The sequence below is a fragment of the Engraulis encrasicolus genome, chromosome 3 (assembly GCF_034702125.1).
Source record: "Engraulis encrasicolus isolate BLACKSEA-1 chromosome 3, IST_EnEncr_1.0, whole genome shotgun sequence".
NCBI classification, from domain to species: Eukaryota; Metazoa; Chordata; class Actinopteri; order Clupeiformes; family Engraulidae; genus Engraulis; species Engraulis encrasicolus.
Window position 1 is genome coordinate 34,115,192 of NC_085859.1, and position 17,587 is coordinate 34,132,778.

Here is a 17,587-nt window from a genome sequence, read left to right on the forward strand (position 1 = left end):
AGGTTCCCCAACTTTGTCATCAATTAGAGAAACAGCATCATTCTCCACCTCAGATCAGACCGCTATGTTTACCACAACAACTCATACACCACACCACATCACCTTAACTGAGGATTCCTCTGAGAAACCATCATCTGTACCCATCATTGATGCTTCAGAGGAAATATTTGCTTCAACAGAAGGCGTATCTTCTGAAATTCTAACAACACATTTGGTCAGCAGTGGCCCTCCTGTTACATACCCAACAGATGTCTCCACTGAGAAGACAAGCTCTGAGCTGCTCTCAGTTCAAGCCAGTACAGACAAACCTGTTACAGCTTCCTCTGTTATGCTTGAAGAAAGTTCTGGTGATGGAAGTACAGACCTATCCACTAAGCAGTACATAACTACATCATCTCCAGTTTTCACAACAGAAGAAACCGCCTTTCATTCCACCACCATTCTACCAATTTCCGACAAGACATCTAAAGAAATAACAGAAGCCGGTCCTACAGAGTTTTCCACCATGTCATCAACGGTAGTACTATCAGTCTCAGAAATAACTACACAAGAGCAACTGACAATGTCTGCACAAACCCATTTTGAAGGTTCTGCTGAAACACCCGGTATTCTTGCTGCAACTGACAGTCCACATTATACTTCATCACCATCTGACCTTGCAACAGAGGACCTTTCTGGTGATTCTAGTAGTGAGACATTTGTGCAGACTGTTTCTTCAACTGTTTCAATGTTCACCTCACCCAGTGCTGAACTACAGACATCAACACCGCAACCAAGTCTTGGCAGTACAGTTGCCTCAGAAGGTTCCCCAACTATGTCATCAACTAAAGAAACAGCATCATTCTCCACCTCAGATCAGACCGCTATGTTTACCACAACAACTCATACACCACACCACATCACCTCTACTGAGGATTCCTCTGAGAAACCAACGTCTGTGCCCATCATTGATGCCTCAGAGCAGATATTTGTTTCAAGAGAGGAGACATCATCTGAGTCTCAGACGACAGTACTAGTCACTAGTGACCCTGCTGGTACGGCAAAGACAGAATTGTCTTCTGAGGAGACAAGTTCAGAATTAATTTCTATTCAACCCACCACAGACAAGTCAGTTACACAAACGTCTGTCACAGTTGAGGAACGTTCTGGTGATGGAACTACAGATGCATTTACCAATCAGGCCACAACAACACCTACTCCCTTTTACAAAACAACTATGCCAGTTTCTGAAGAAGCATCTGAATCCACAAAAGAGCAGTATTCCACAGTATCTTCCATCACATCATCAACAGTAATGCATTCAGTTTCAGAGACAACTTCGTCTGAACAGCTCACAATATCAGCACAAACAGATGTTGAAGGTTCAGCTGAAACACCTGATATGTTTTCTGCAACTGATAGCCTAAAGCAAAAATCACAATCTCACCTTGCAACAGATGATTTCTCTGGTGATTCCAGCAGTGAAACATTTGTGCAGACTGTTTCCACAACTGTTTCAGTGTTCACTACAACAAGTGATGAGCAGCAGACATCGACTCCACAACCAAGTTTTGGCAGTACAGTTGCCTCGGAAAGTGTCCCAGTTATGACATCTACTGGAGAAACAGACTCATTCTCCTCCTCAGATCAGACCACGATGTTTACCACAACAACTCATACACCACACCACATCACCTCTACTGAGGATTCCTCTGAGAAAGCAACATCTGTACCCATCATTGATGCCTCAGAGGAAATGTTTGCTTCAACAGAAGGCGTATCTTCTGAAATTCTAACAACACATTTGGTCAGCAGTGGCCCTCCTGTTACATACCCAACAGATGTCTCCACTGAGAAGACAAGCTCTGAGCTGCTCTCAGTTCAAGCCAGTACAGACAAACCTGTTACAGCTTCCTCTGTTATGCTTGAAGAAAGTTCTGGTGATGGAAGTACAGACCTATCCACTAAGCAGTACATTACTACATCATCTCCAGTTTTCACAACAGAAGAAACCGCCTTTCATTCCACCACCATTCTACCAATTTCCGTCAAGACATCTAAAGAAATAACAGAAGCCGGTCCTACAGAGTTTTCCACCATGTCATCAACGGTAGTACCATCAGTCTCAGAAATAACTACACAAGAGCAACTGACAATATCTGCACAAACCCATTTTGAAGGTTCTGCTGAAACACCCAGTATTCTTGCTGCAACTGACAGTCCACATTATGCATCATCACCATCTGACCTTGCAACAGAGGACATTTCTGGTGATTCTAGTAGTGAGACATTTGTGCAGACTGTTTCCTCAACTGTTTCAATGTTCACCTCACCCAGTGCTGAACTACAGACATCAACACCGCAACCAAGTCTTGGCAGTACAGTTGCCTCAGAAGGTTCCCCAACTATGTCATCAACTAGAGAAACAGCATCATTCTCCACCTCAGATCAGACTGCTATGTTTACCACAACAACTCATACACCACACCACATCACCTCTACTGAGGATTCCTCTGAGAAACCAACGTCTGTGCCCATCATTGATGCCTCAGAGCAGATATTTGTTTCAACAGAGGAGACATCATCTGAGTCTCAGACGACAGTACTAGTCACTAGTGACCCTGCTGGTACAGCAAAGACAGAATTGTCCTCTGATGAGACAAGTTCAGAATTAATATCTATTCAACCCACCACAGACAAGTCAGTTACACAAACGTCTGTCACAGTTGAGGAAAGTTCTGGTGATGGATCTACAGACGCATTTACCAATCAGGCCACAACAACACCTACTCCCTTTTACAAAACAACTATGCCAGTTTCTGAAGAAGCATCTGAATCCACAAAAGAGCAGTATTCTACAGTATCTTCCATCACATCTTCAACAGTAATGCATTCAGCTTCAGAGACAACTTCGTCTGAACAGCTCACAATATCAGCACAAACAGATGTTGAAGGTTCAGCTGAAACACCTGATATGTTTTCTGCAACTGATAGCCTACAGCATACATCACAATCTCACCTTGCAACAGAGGATTTCTCTGGTGATTCCAGCAGTGAAACATTTGTGCAGACTGTTTCCACAACTGTTTCAGTGTTCACTACACCAAGTGCTGAGCAGCAGACATCGACTCCGCAACCAAGTCTTGGCAGTACAGTTGCCTCAGGAAGTGTCCCAGTTATGACATCAACTGGAGAAACAGACTCATTCTCCTCCTCAGATCAGACCGCTATGTTTACCACAACAACTCATACACCACACCACATCACCTCTACTGAGGATTCCTCTGAGAAAGCAACACCTCTACCCATCATTGATGCCTCAGAGGAAATGTTTGCTTCAACAGAAGGCGTATCTTCTGAAATTCTAACAACACATTTGGTCAGCAGTGGCCCTCCTGTTACATACCCAACAGATGTCTCCACTGAGAAGACAAGCTCAGAGCTGCTCTCAGTTCAAGCCAGTACAGAGAAACTTGTTACAGCTTCCTCTGTTATGCTTGAAGAAAGTTCTGGTGATGGAAGTACAGACCTATCCTCTAAGCAGTACATAGCTACATCATCTCCAGTTTTCACAACAGAAGAAACCGCCTTTCATTCCACCACCATTCTACCAATTTCTGACAAGACATCTAAAGAAATAACAGAAGCCGGTCCTACAGAGTTTTCCACCATGTCATCAACGGTAGTACCATCAGTCTCAGAAATAACTACACAAGAGCAACTGACAATATCTGCACAAACCCATTTTGAAGGTTCTGCTGAAACACCCGGTATTCTTGCTGCAACTGACAGTCCACATTATGCATCATCACCATCTGACCTTGCAACAGAGGACATTTCTGGTGATTCTAGTAGTGAGACATTTGTGCAGACTGTTTCTTCAACTGTTTCAATGTTCACCTCACTCAGTGCTGAACTACAGACATCAACACCGCAACCAAGTCTTGGCAGTACAGTTGCCTCAGAAGGTTCCCCAACTATGTCATCAACTAAAGAAACAGCATCATTCTCCACCTCAGATCAGACCGCTATGTTTACCACAACAACTCATACACCACACCACATCACCTCTACTGAGGATTCCTCTGAGAAACCAACATCTGTACCCATCATTGATGCCTCAGAGGAAATATTTGCTTCAACAGAAGGCGTATCTTCTGAAATTCTAACAACACATTTGGTCAGCAGTGGCCCTCCTGTTACATACCCAACAGATGTCTCCACTGAGAAGACAAGCTCTGAGCTGCTCTCAGTTCAAGCCAGTACAGACAAACCTGTTACAGCTTCCTCTGTTATGCTTGAGGAAAGTTCTGGTGATGGAAGTACAGACCTATCCACTAAGCAGTACATAACTACATCATCTCCAGTTTTCACAACAGAAGAAACCGCCTTTCATTCCACCACCATTCTACCAATTTCCGACAAGACATCTAAAGAAATAACAGAAGCCGGTCCTACAGAGTTTTCCACCATGTCATCAACGGTAGTACCATCAGTCTCAGAAATAACTACACAAGAGCAACTGACAATATCTGCACAAACCCATTTTGAAGGTTCTGCTGAAACACCCGGTATTCTTGCTGCAACTGACAGTCCAAATTATACTTCATCACCATCTGACCTTGCAACAGAGGACATTTCTGGTGATTCTAGTAGTGAGACATTTGTGCAGACTGTTTCCTCAACTGTTTCAATGTTCACCTCACCCAGTGCTGAACTACAGACATCAACACTGCAACCAAGTCTTGGCAGTACAGTTGCCTCAGAAGGTTCCCCAACTATGTCTTCAACTAGAGAAACAACATCATTCTCCACCTCAGATCAGACCGCTATGTTTACCACAACAACTCATACACCACACCACATCACCTCTACTGAGGATTCCTCTGAGAAACCAACGTCTGTGCCCATCATTGATGCCTCAGAGCAGATATTTGTTTCAACAGAGGAGACATCATCTGAGTCTCAGACCACCGTACTAGTCATTAGTGACCCTGCTGGTATGGCAAAGACAGAATTGTCTTCTGAGGAGACAAGTTCAGAATTAATTTCTCTTCAACCCACCACAGACAAGTCAGTTACACAAACGTCTGTCACAGTTGAGGAAAGTTCTGGTGATGGAACTACAGATGCATTTACCAATCAGGCCACAACAACACCTACTCCCTTTTACAAAACAACTATGCCAGTTTCTGAAGAAGCATCTGAATCCACAAAAGAGCAGTATTCTACAGTATCTTCCATCACATCATCAACAGTAATGCATTCAGCTTCAGAAACAACTTCGTCTGAACAGCTCACAATATCAGCACAAACAGATGTTGAAGGTTCAGCTGAAACACCTGATATGTTTTCTGCAACTGATAGCCTACAGCATACATCACAATCTCACCTTGCAACAGAGGATTTTTCTGGTGATTCCAGCAGTGAAACATTTGTGCAGACTGTTTCCACAACTGTTTCAGTGTTCACTACAACAAGTGATGAGCAGCAGACATCGACTCCACAACCAAGTCTTGGCAGTACAGCTGCGTCAGAGAGTGTCCCAGTTATGACATCAACTGGAGAAACAGCATCTTTCTCCTCCTCAGATCCGACCACTATGTTTACCACAACAACTCATACACCACACCACATCACCTCTACTGAGGATTCCTCTGAGAAACCAACATCTGTGCCCATCATTGATGCCTCAGAGGAAATATTTGCTTCAACAGAAGGTGTATCTTCTGAAATTCTAACAACACATTTGCTCAGCAGTGGCCCTCCTGTTACATACCCAACATATGTCTCCACTGAGAAGACAAGCTCAGAGCTGCTCTCAGTTCAAGCCAGTACAGACAAACCTGTTACAGCTTCCTCTGTTATGCTTGAGGAAAGTTCTGGTGATGGAAGTACAGACCTATCCACTAAGCAGTACATAACTACATCATCTCCAGTTTTCACAACAGAAGAAACCGCCTTTCATTCCACCACCATTCTACCAATTTCCGACAAGACATCTAAAGAAATAACAGAAGCCGGTCCTACAGAGTTTTCCACCATGTCATCAACGGTAGTACCATCAGTCTCAGAAATAACTACACAAGAGCAACTGACAATGTCTGCACAAACCCATTTTGAAGGTTCTGCTGAAACACCCGGTATTCTTGCTGCAACTGACAGTCCACATTATACTTCATCACCATCTGACCTTGCAACAGAGGACCTTTCTGGTGATTCTAGTAGTGAGACATTTGTGCAGACTGTTTCTTCAACTGTTTCAATGTTCACCTCACCCATTGCTGAACTACAGACATCAACACCGCAACCAAGTCTTGGCAGTACAGTTGCCTCAGAAGGTTCCCCAACTATGTCATCAACTAGAGAAACAGCATCATTCTCCACCTCAGATCAGACCGCTATGTTTACCACAACAACTCATACACCACACCACGTCACCTCTACTGAGGATTCCTCTGAGAAACCAACGTCTGTGCCCATTATTGATGCCTCAGAGCAGATATTTGTTTCAACAGAAGATGTATCTTCTGAAATTCTAACAACAGAATTGGTCAACAGTGTTCATCCTGTTACATACCCAACAGAGTTCTCCACTGAGAAGACAAGTGCAGAAGTGCTCTCAGTTCAACCCAGTACAGACAAACCTGGTACACCATTGTTTGTCACAATGGAGGAAAGTTCTGGTGATGGAGGTACAGAACTATCCACTAAACAGGACTTTACTACTGCATCTCCAATTTATACAACACAAGAAAGAGCCTTTGATTCCACCACCATACTACCAATTTCCGACAAGACATCTAAAGAAATAACAGAGTTATCCACCATGACATCAACAGTAGTACCATCAGCGTCAGAATTAACTACACATGGGCAACTGCTAGCATCTTCAGAAACCTCTTTCGAAGGTTCTGCTGAAACACCTGATACGTTTTCTGCAACTGACAGCCCACAGAATGCATCATCATCATCTCACCTTGCAACAGAGGAATATTCTGGTGATTCCACTACTGAGATGTTTGTGACTGTTTCCCCAACTGTTTCAGTGTTCACTACACACAGCATTGGCCCTCACACCTCAACACCACAACCCAGTATGGCTATTTCAGATTCCTCAGGTTTTCCACTTATGACATCAACTGAAACAGCATCTTTGTCTACCTTTGATCAACATACCTCTCTTGTGTTTAGTACAACAACTCATACACCACACCATGCAAACTTAACTGAAGGATCATCGGAGGAGCCGTCATCTGTGCCCATCATTGATGCCACAGAGAAAGTGTTTGCCTCTACAGAACAGATGTCCTCTGAGCCTCAGACCACAGTACTACTGACTAGTGAACCTATTAGTGTGACGAAATCAGAAGTTTCTCCTGAGGAGACAAGTTCAGAATTTATCTCAGTTCAACCCACTGCAGACAAAACAGTTACACAATCTTCCGTCATGACTGAGGAAAGTTCTGGTGATGGAAGTACAGACACATTTACCAAGCAGACCATAACTACAACTGCTCCCTTTTACACAACAACTATGCCGGTTTCTGAGAAAGCATCTGAACATACAACAGAGCAATATTCTACAGTATCTTCTTCGTCAGTAATGGCCTCAGCCTCAGAGAAATCTACACCTGAACAGCCCACTGTATCTGCATCAACAGAAATGGAAGGTTCAGCTGACACACCTGGTATGTTGACTGGAACTGCCTCAACATCCTCTGCTCCAACAGAGGAATTTTCAGGTGATTCTTCTACTGAGACATTTGTGCCGTCCATTACATCAACCATTTCAGTGTACACCACAAACAGTGCTGACATGCAGACCTCAACACTCCAACCACATCTTAGCAGCACAATTGCCCCGTACAGTTTCCCAGTTTTTACTTCAACTGTAGACAGTACATCAGTGCATCATGAGGGTATGGATGAGCAGACCGTTTTGTTTACCACAACAACTCATACACCACATCATGTGAACTTAACTGAAGATTCTTCTGAGGAACCATCATCTGTGCCCATCATTGATGCCACAGAGAAAATGTTTGCTTCCACAGAGGAGACGTCCTCTGAGCCTCAGACCACAGTACTAGTCACTAGTGACCCTGCTAGTACGACAATATCAGAAGTGTCTTCTGAGATGAGTTCAGAATTAATCTCAGTTCAACCTACCACAGATAAGTCAGTTACACAACCTTCCGTCACAATTGAGGAAAGTTCTGGTGATGAAATCACAGAAGCATTCACCAAACAGGCCACAGCTACAAGTGTTCCCTTTTACACAACAACTGAAGCTCTCTTGCATATGACATCAAAAATGCCCATTTCTGAAGAAGCATCTGATCACACACAAGAGGAGTATTCTACACTATCTCCCATCATGACATCAACACTAATGCCATCACCCACAGTGAAATCGACACCTGAGCAGTTCACTGTATCTGCGCAAACAGAGGTTGAAGGTTCAGCCGACACACCTGGTATGTTGACTGGCACTGCCGCTTCACCACATGGAACCCCAACCTCGGCCTCAGATAAATCGACACCTGAACAGTTCACTGTATCTGCGCAATCAGAAGTTGAAGGTTCAGCTGACACACCTGGTATGACCTCACAACATGGAACACCAACCTCGGCTGGAGCAGTTTCTACAGAGGAATTCTCTGGTGATTCTACTACCGAAACATTCATGCAATCCATTACCTCCACTGTTTCCGTACACACTGCACACAGTGCTGAAGTGCATACATCAACACCACAACCAAGTCTTGACAGTACAGTTGCTTCAGAACGTTTCCCTGTTATGACATCAACTGGGGAAACATCATTCTCCACCTCTGACCAACAGACCTCTGTTGTGTTTACTACAACAACTCATACACCGCATCATGCCAACTTAACTGTAGAATCATCTGAGGAACCATCATCTGTGCCCATCGCTGATGCCACAGAGACATCCTCTGAGCTTCAGACTACAGTACTACTGACTAGTGAGCCTGTCACTGTGACAATAACCGAAGTGTCTTCTGAGGAGACAAGCACAGAGTTGCCGTCAGTGCGTCCCAGTGAAAACACACCAACAATCTCCTCTCTAGTGGAAGAAGGCTCTGGTTCTCCTGCTACAGATGTGCTTACTCAGATGTTACTCAAAACAACACCCACTCCAATATCTGCAGGTGTTCAAACTAGTTCCCCTTCTGATGATAGTAAAAGCACCTTTCTTCCAGAGATGACATCATCATCATCATCACAAGTCGGTTCCACCACACCAAAAACTTTCACTGAGCATGTCACTGACCTAATTTCAAAGGGTGTTGAACTAATATGGAGCACAACCACATACCCAGGTGAACAGAGTTCTGAATCTACATCAGGTGTTGGTCCAGAGCCATCAACAACACTTAAGCCATCTGAGACATTCACAGATTCAGAGACTGAAACTGAGACGTCAACGGAGCAAAGGGAAACCACCAGTACTCCTCATGAGTCCACATCATCTGTGTCCCAGCCTACATCTACCACGTCTCATTATTCAGCTTCAGTTCTGTTCAATGAGTTTTCTACTACTCCAGAAGGAAGTGGAGATGGAAGAGAAGCGTGGACAGACCCAGATTACCCTAATTATGGTGACGGTTTCCCCACCGCACCTAGTATTGTGTTTGCCACCCCACCACCAATACTTGGACCTGAAAGCACAGACATACCAGCCAAAACCACCACACAGACCAATGAGGGCGTCACTGAGAGCGAGGAGACCACTGAATCCTATGATGTTAGTGACAGAACTGATGAGGCAGAAATTGGGGAGACGGACAGCTCTACTGAGGTTTCAAGCGTTGAGTTCTCTCCTCAGACCACACCATTCTCCACATACCCTGACCTATCTGAATCCTTAAAGCCCGCTGTGACTTCACAATCATCAGTTGACGATCAGGGCAGTGGTATTGAGAGCACAGAGTTTGCAAGTGGAGATGATGGCCCAAGTGCTGATGGATCAGGTGATGAATCCCCTACACCAGACTTGTCCACTCAGACTACACGCCCTGTTGTCAGTACCACAGGCCCACAAAAGCAGCCTACAACAACAGAAGCCTTTTCAGAAAGTAGTGCGATTTCTCAAGCCAGTAAAACCCCATCAGACTCCTCAAGCACACATCAGCCTTTCCCAACACACTCAACTACTCCCCTCAGTCTTTTCCCTGATCAGACAACCAACGATTCTCACCCTTCAACTACCAGCGAACCCACAGATGACATAATTGATGTTGATACCATAACATTTTCAGGGTCATCCTTGTCATATTCTCCGACTGTCCAAACAAAAGAGGCAGGGGGTATGACAGCCACTCTAACACCACCCATCTCTGCAATCATGACAGAGGAGTCGGAGGGTTCAGCAATGGATACTTCCTCCCCACAATACCCAACATCTAGTGAGGAGTTCATGCCAATCTCTGGAACACCTTCCACCTCCTCAGTGACAGTGCCCTTATCTGTGACCTCGAAACCTCTAGTAACAATTTCTCCAACAGTGGGCTCAATCTCATCAGAGGAAATGGACACACTCTCAGAAGAAGAGGTCTCTGCATCTACAACGAATCTTGACACATCTTCACTGTTTACTACCACAGTAACACAGTCTTCAATGTTATCATTCACATCTTCACCTTCATCAGTGGAAACTACAGAAAACAAAGACCTTGCTACAGAATCTGCAAGTTCTGAAGTGTCCTCATCACCTTCGACTACAACAGCTAGTCCAATGCCCGATGACACTGCTGAGTCAGGCTCAGGTTTCACAACAGATGATTCAGAGTCACCAATCACTGAGCAACCATTTCCTCCCAGTACAACAGCAGAGACCAGTTCTGTCACCACAACACCCCACATGCAAACAGAGGAATCAACAGATGACGATAAAAGTAACTCTACAGATTCTCCAAGCACTGAAGGATCGACATCAGCCTCAACTGCAAAGCCTGTTTCAATTTCAGATGACAGTGAAGAATCAGGCTCAGGGATTACTGAATTCGAAGAGCTGTCAAGCACTGTGCAGCCCTCCGTGTCATCAGAAGAACGTTCTGTTACCATGTCACCTCACATGCAAACTGTGACAGTGGCAACAGTAGAGATGAAGGAGGATGATGTCACAGAAAGTCCAAGCACGGAAGAATCATCAGCAGTCTCCACAACAACGAAAACTGAGCCAACAGGTTCACCTGGTGATGGCACAGATGTATCAGGTGCTGATGAATCAGAATTGTCAACCACTGGAAAACCATCTGTGCACACCACCACAGAATGGACCAATTCCATCACCATCACAACACCCCACACCAAAGCAGTTACAGTGGAAACAACGGACGAGGCTGAAGATGAAGCAACAGAATCTCCAAGCTTTGCTGTGTCATCAGCTTCCCCTGAGACAGCTGATCCAACTTCTGATGACAGTGATGGATCAGGCTCAGGCTTCATAACAGATGAGTTAGAGTCATCAGGCACTGGTCAACCATCTGTGCCCACTACAACAGTACGAACCAGTGCAGTCACCACAACACCTCACATGCCAACAGCAGTATCAGAGGAAACGAACAAAGACAATGCCACAGAGCCTGCGAGCATTGAAGTTTCATCAATTGAGCAAATGTCTGTGCACACTACCACAGAATGGCCCAGTTCCATCACCATCACAACTCCACACACTCAAGCAGTTACAGAGGAAACAACGGACGAGGCTGAAGATGAAGCAACACAATCTCCAAATGTTGCTGTGTCATCAGCTTCCCCTGAAACAGCTTATCCAACCTCTGATGACAGTGATGGATCAGGCTCAGGCTTCATAACAGATGAGTTAGAGTCATCAGGCACTGGTCAACCATCAGTGGCCAATACAACAGTACGGGCCAGTGCAGTCACCACAACACCCCACATGCTAACAGCAGTATCAGAGGAAACGAACAAAGACAATGCCACGGAAGTTTCATCAATTGAGCAAATGTCTGTGCACACTACCACAGAATGGCCCAGTTCCATCACCATCACAACTCCACACACTCAAGCAGTTACAGAGGAAACAACGGACGAGGCTGAAGGTGAAGCAACAGAATCTCCCAGCTTTTCTGTATCATCAGCTTCCCCTGAAAAGGCTCATCCAACTTCTGATGACAGTGATGGATCAGGCTCAGGCTTCATAACAGATGAGTTAGAGTCATCAGGCACTGGTCAATCATCTGTGCCCACTACAACAGTACGAACCAGTGCAGTCACCACAACACCCCACATGCCAACAGCAGTATCAGAGGAAACGAACAAAGACAATGCCACAGAATCCGCGAGCATTGAAGTTTCATCAACGGTCGCTACGGCAACAATCAGTCAATTTGTAGATGTCTCTGAAGAATCAGGTTCAGAATTGACAACAGAAGACACAGAGCCATCAAGCACAGTGCAACCATCTGTGGCATCTGAAGAAAATATTACTTCCCCTTCTAACGAATCAAGCAGTATGTCTCCTAAAATTGAGAGAGATTCTTCAGAAAGTTCATCTACGGAAGCCCCGGTGAGTCATAGTAGCACAAAGTCTCCTCAGACTTCCACACCAGCTCATGTGTCAGCTAGTGAGTTCACAACAGCGACAACAAACAAAGATGGTGAAACAGAATTACCAGACTCATCAAGCACTCAGCAACCATCCTCAATCACTTCAAAACCCCTGGCAATATCTGTGCTAACAACAAGCTCCTCAGATGAGTCTTCTGTCAGCATACACCCAACTTCATCTTCCTCCGATCCAGATGTGATAGTTCATTTGGTCACTACATTCGTCCCTCAAGAGATATTGACACCCAATGAAACCTTCCAGTCAGCCTTGTCTGAAACCACCTTTACTGATAGGCCTCGGACAATTGACTACAGTGCATCAGACCTGAGTAGAACACTTGTCACTCCTTTCATTGAGGGAGAGGACAATGTAGAGGCAAGTGGAGGTCAAGACGAACAGGAGCCTACAACAGGCAGACCAGAGATATTCACAACCAGAATCCCAGACTCAACTGAAGACTACGCTGATATAGACTACTCCAATCCAGAAACGGGGCTTATTGAAGCAATACCTAGCCCTCCACCTGAGGCTGACGGGAATCCGAACAGCCCTTCCCCAACGGACATTTCAGAACACACAGGTTTCACAACTCTCTCATCACCTGTCAGCGGCACTACAGAATCTAGCAGCCCAAGGTCAAGCTCATCATCAGAAGAGCCAGATGCTGAACATAGTGGGGCACCCAGTGGTGAGGGTGATGCAGAAACTACTGCTAGAATGGAGACAGAGATGTCAAACTCAAGCTCAAACTCAAGCTCTAGCAGCTCAGAGAGCAGTTCGGAGAGCAGCTCAGAGGAGAGGACAACGACTGCTTGGCCATTAGTCAGACCAGAAATGAGCAGCACACATGTGCCTCATGCCTCTATGTCTACGAGTGGCAAAGATTCTGTTGAGCCGAGCATTGGACAGGTTGCCGTTTATCCTGACCCAGATGACTTTGACGTTATCAGTGAGGATAGATCGTCCAACAGTCCCCCAACAGCCAGTTCAGAAAGCCAACCTGATCCCGAGAAGGAGACAACTACGCCAAGCATTGGACAGGTTGCTGTTTATCCTGACCCAGATGACTTTGACACTAGCAGTGAGGATAGACAGTCCAACAGTCCCCCAACAGCCAGCTCAAAGAGCCAACCTGATCCCGAGAAGGAGACTACATCAGTGCCCATGGCAGAGGGTATGAACAAGGAGAGCACTGAGTCCTCTGTTCCTGTCAGCCACACCACCACAGTGTCTCCTACATACACCAACATTGAACAGAATCCAAATCCAACAGATGACAGTCAGGGTCAGGTGGCTGCTGAATCCACATCACAGCCTGGAAAGGACGCGCCAGTCTCCGTTTCAAACAATGCAAGAGATGTAACAACCATTGGAGAGACGGCAGACACCAGGGAAACAATCAATAAGGACGCCACATCATCAACGGAAGTGCAGTTTGTGAAGTTTTCCACCGCCACCAGCTCGCCTTTGCTTCTGGTTCCAGAGAACGGTGATAACAACAAGGAGCAGCAGGTCATCGGAGAGATTGAGCACCACATTCTCACTACACCATCTGGACATATCACTGCCATGCCATCAGAAGAGGATGAGAGCACAGTTAAAAATACAGACAACGCGCTTCCACCTGAGACCACCATTGCAAGTGAGACAACATCTACACCTGAAACCACGACTTCAATCCTCGGGGAGACAGGGCACCCAGACATTGGAGATTCATCAGTCATTGAAGGTACAGTGCTGTGACATTGTTTTCATTATGCTCTGCTTCAAACAACGAAATAGAAGACAAATGGAATGCACTAACATTTTAAAGATATGAGATATACTATTCTCTCATACGGTATATACTTGTAGCCCCATAATGCACACCATTCCACCGCTGTAATAGTCAGTGAAAAGTTAACTACTATAGTACTACACTACTATGGCATGACATAGGGCCTTTGGTAATGCACAACGACTTTGTCATATCCATTCTGGTAACAGCAAATTTATATTCCGTTTGCTATAGGAGTTCATACATGTGCTGACAATCCCTGCTTGAATGGAGGCTCCTGTTGGAAGCTTGGAGGCATCAGCACCTGTACCTGTACAGCAGGCTATGGAGGAGATCATTGTGAAATAGGTGACTCATTTATGTGTACTGTATACATGTATACATGAACATATCAATATATTCATGAGCATATCAATTATCAGTAGCCTCTTACTGCAGATGGGGTGGCCAACGTGCCTATTTACTATTTGCTGTAAATACTCAACTACATCATAACAACATTGCTATGGCAGTACCCAGCACCTTAAGTAAGAGATTAAGACATAGCCACTACAATTTTGGTGACCGTAAGGTTATAACCAGGGCTTTGAACCGGTTCAAGGAACGAAAACGAAAACCAGGAACTTTTTGTATTTTACAGGGAACAGAAACGAAACCGGAAACGTTATTATTTTTTATGTTCTGGAACAGGAACACTTATTTAAAAATAATGGTAACCGGTTAATACCGGTTAATACCGTTCCTCAAACAAACAAAAAAAGTAATTATTTTCCTGCGCATGTTACCATGACGGCTGAGGTTCACGTCCTGTGTGACATCAGACATTCTCTGACTGAATGGAGAGAGAGCTGTGGACTACAAAGTCTCCACTCCACATCTTAAATAAGAGAAACCACTGTCATACAAAAGGGCAAAGTTTCCATTGCATCATTGTAAGACATTGCAGAGAAGCGCGTGTAAAGCGCACCAACATATGTTCGACGTTATTGGGCATCCATGGCCGCTTTAAATATGCACAAACTCACAATGTCCATCATAGCGCTCCCCGTGACCCAAGTCAGCGTGGAGCGTGCATTTTCATCATTGAGGTTTATTCTCCGCTTCTCCTCTTAGGTCGTCCCTAAATGACAAAATTCTGGAGGATATTCTTTTCATCTGCTTGAATAAACAGTTTGGAATGTAGGCTGACTCATTTGCACTTCCGTCTTTCTTGGTTAATTAACGTCAGTTAGGCCTATGGGAGTAATCAGCTGACAGGAACGAAATTAACCGTTCCAGGAACAGTATTTTTCTGTTCTAACCGGTTCGGGAACGTCAATTTATTGGTGGAACGCATAACCGGAAACGTTATAATTCCGTTTCTGTTCGGAACGGAACGTTTGGAAAAAAATAACGGTTCAAAGCCCTGGTTATAACATAAGCTCTGCGCTAAGAGGTTAATTTGTCCTTTGATAATTGGATAAAATGATCAAACAGGCTGCTATGGAAAAATCTTTTTTTGTTTGCGTTTTATTGAATTGTTATATTTTTCTCCGTACTAGACATTGATGAGTGTCACTCGAGCCCTTGTCGCAATGGAGGCACGTGTGTAGATGGTCTGAACTCATTCACCTGTGTGTGCCTTCCCAGTTATGCAGGAGCGCTGTGCGAAGAAGGTAAGCCTTTCTGTAAATACGCCTTTCTGTCTGAGTTTGAATGAGCTCTGTGTCAGGTAACATTTGGTCCCACTAAAACTAGTCCATCCTTCATAAACTGTATACTGTAGGCCTACACTCATTGACTAATAACACATGTGACCAGTTCTGGAATGTGATATTCTAGACAGAAAAAAAACATTTAAAAGCGTAATTGTCATATAGAATTGTACTTGATATGTACAGAGTTTGAATGTATTCTATGCGACTGCCTCAAATAGTTGTACTTGTGGCCTGAGGAAACGTTTCTGATACTGACTCAGCAAGTATAGTGCTGCCAAATATGATGCCTCAGGCAATTAATCAAAGCTAGACATAAACTTTGTTAGTCATGTTGTCTTGTACATTTGGGAGCTGACTGTCAACACTGCAGCACATACGACCAAAAGCTAACCAAAATGTCTTTCTTCAATCATAATTGCTTAACATATGTACTTGAATACACAAGTGACATTCGGAATTTCTGTGAACTTTTACATTATAATACCTGAGCATTTCCTCCCGTCAACTAAGTTACACTCCACGCTACCTTAACATAGTTACATTATCTACTGTACTGCGGTTTACTTTTTTTTTTAGAACATCACAAGATAGCTTTGTTTCCACATCACCTGAGGTGACTAGACAGTGTGTGAGTAAGGAATGAAAGAGAGTCTGATTTTCAGCTCGGCACCGTATCACTGCCAAATATGCCATCTCCGCATGCATGTCGAATTAAGTCATTGGCTTTAAAAAAACTCAAGTTTAGTTTAGTTTAGTTTAGTTTATTGGTTTATTTCATCAGGGACCATGTGCAAAGTACATTAGTTACATAGTAAAAAGATGACCTGCACCAGATTATAGCTAAAAGCTCATATCCATCTGCAGTCCCTGAGCAGGTGAGAAAACATATAATACAGTACAGTAAAATAGGAGTAGCCACTCAGGCATACAAACCCTACCACACACACAAGATATATGCACTGAGAAAAAAAATCATCCTGTAGCCAACACTGCAAACATCTGTCAGACTAATGACGTGACGTTATCTGAAGTGGGATCGCCCATTCATACACTACAGCTGCAATTCCCTCCAGACACTGTGACTCATCCACTTGAGGCATTTTTTTCAAAGGCAAAGTCTGAGTCTTGACCTCACTACACCCTTTATCGAACGCTGACTGCAGTGCAATTGAATCAATGTTTAGGCAACAAGGTATCTAATGAAAAAATATAATGACTGCTGATGTTATTTTGTAATATTTATGATTTTATTAGTGCACAATCTTCAAGGAACCGAGGATCTCTAGTATGCATATGTTATGATTTAATGTAGTGGTGTGACCCTGATCCATTAGCATTGGGTAATGTGCCATGTACAGCAATGCACATATTCATGACTCTATGACTCTCTCTCTCACTCTCTCTCTCTCTCTCTCTCTCTCTCTCTCTCTCTCTCTCTCTCTCTCTCTCTCTCTCTCTCTCTCTCTCTCTCTCTCTCTCTCTCTCTCCTTCCTCCACAGACACGGAAGTGTGTAGCTATGGCTGGCACAAGTT

General features: G+C 44.3%; 1 protein-coding gene across 2 annotated transcripts in view; it reads left to right on the forward strand.

Moving 5' to 3' along the window:
* The window catches only part of vcana (versican a), a 59,694-nt gene that overhangs the window by 33,312 nt on the left and 8,795 nt on the right, over positions 1-17,587 (forward strand). Inside the window, exons 1-4 of one of the 2 annotated variants that reach the window (XM_063195261.1) lie at positions 1,453-14,309; positions 14,592-14,705; positions 15,899-16,012; positions 17,554-17,587. The exon at positions 17,554-17,587 is cut by the window's right edge and continues 125 nt beyond it. In XM_063195261.1, coding sequence (XP_063051331.1) covers positions 1,586-14,309; positions 14,592-14,705; positions 15,899-16,012; positions 17,554-17,587 — 12,986 coding nt within the window. In that variant the 5' untranslated portion in view covers positions 1,453-1,585. Of the gene's footprint in view, positions 1-1,452; positions 14,310-14,591; positions 14,706-15,898; positions 16,013-17,553 lie in introns of those variants that run through there. The other variant, XM_063195262.1, reaches the window with a different exon arrangement.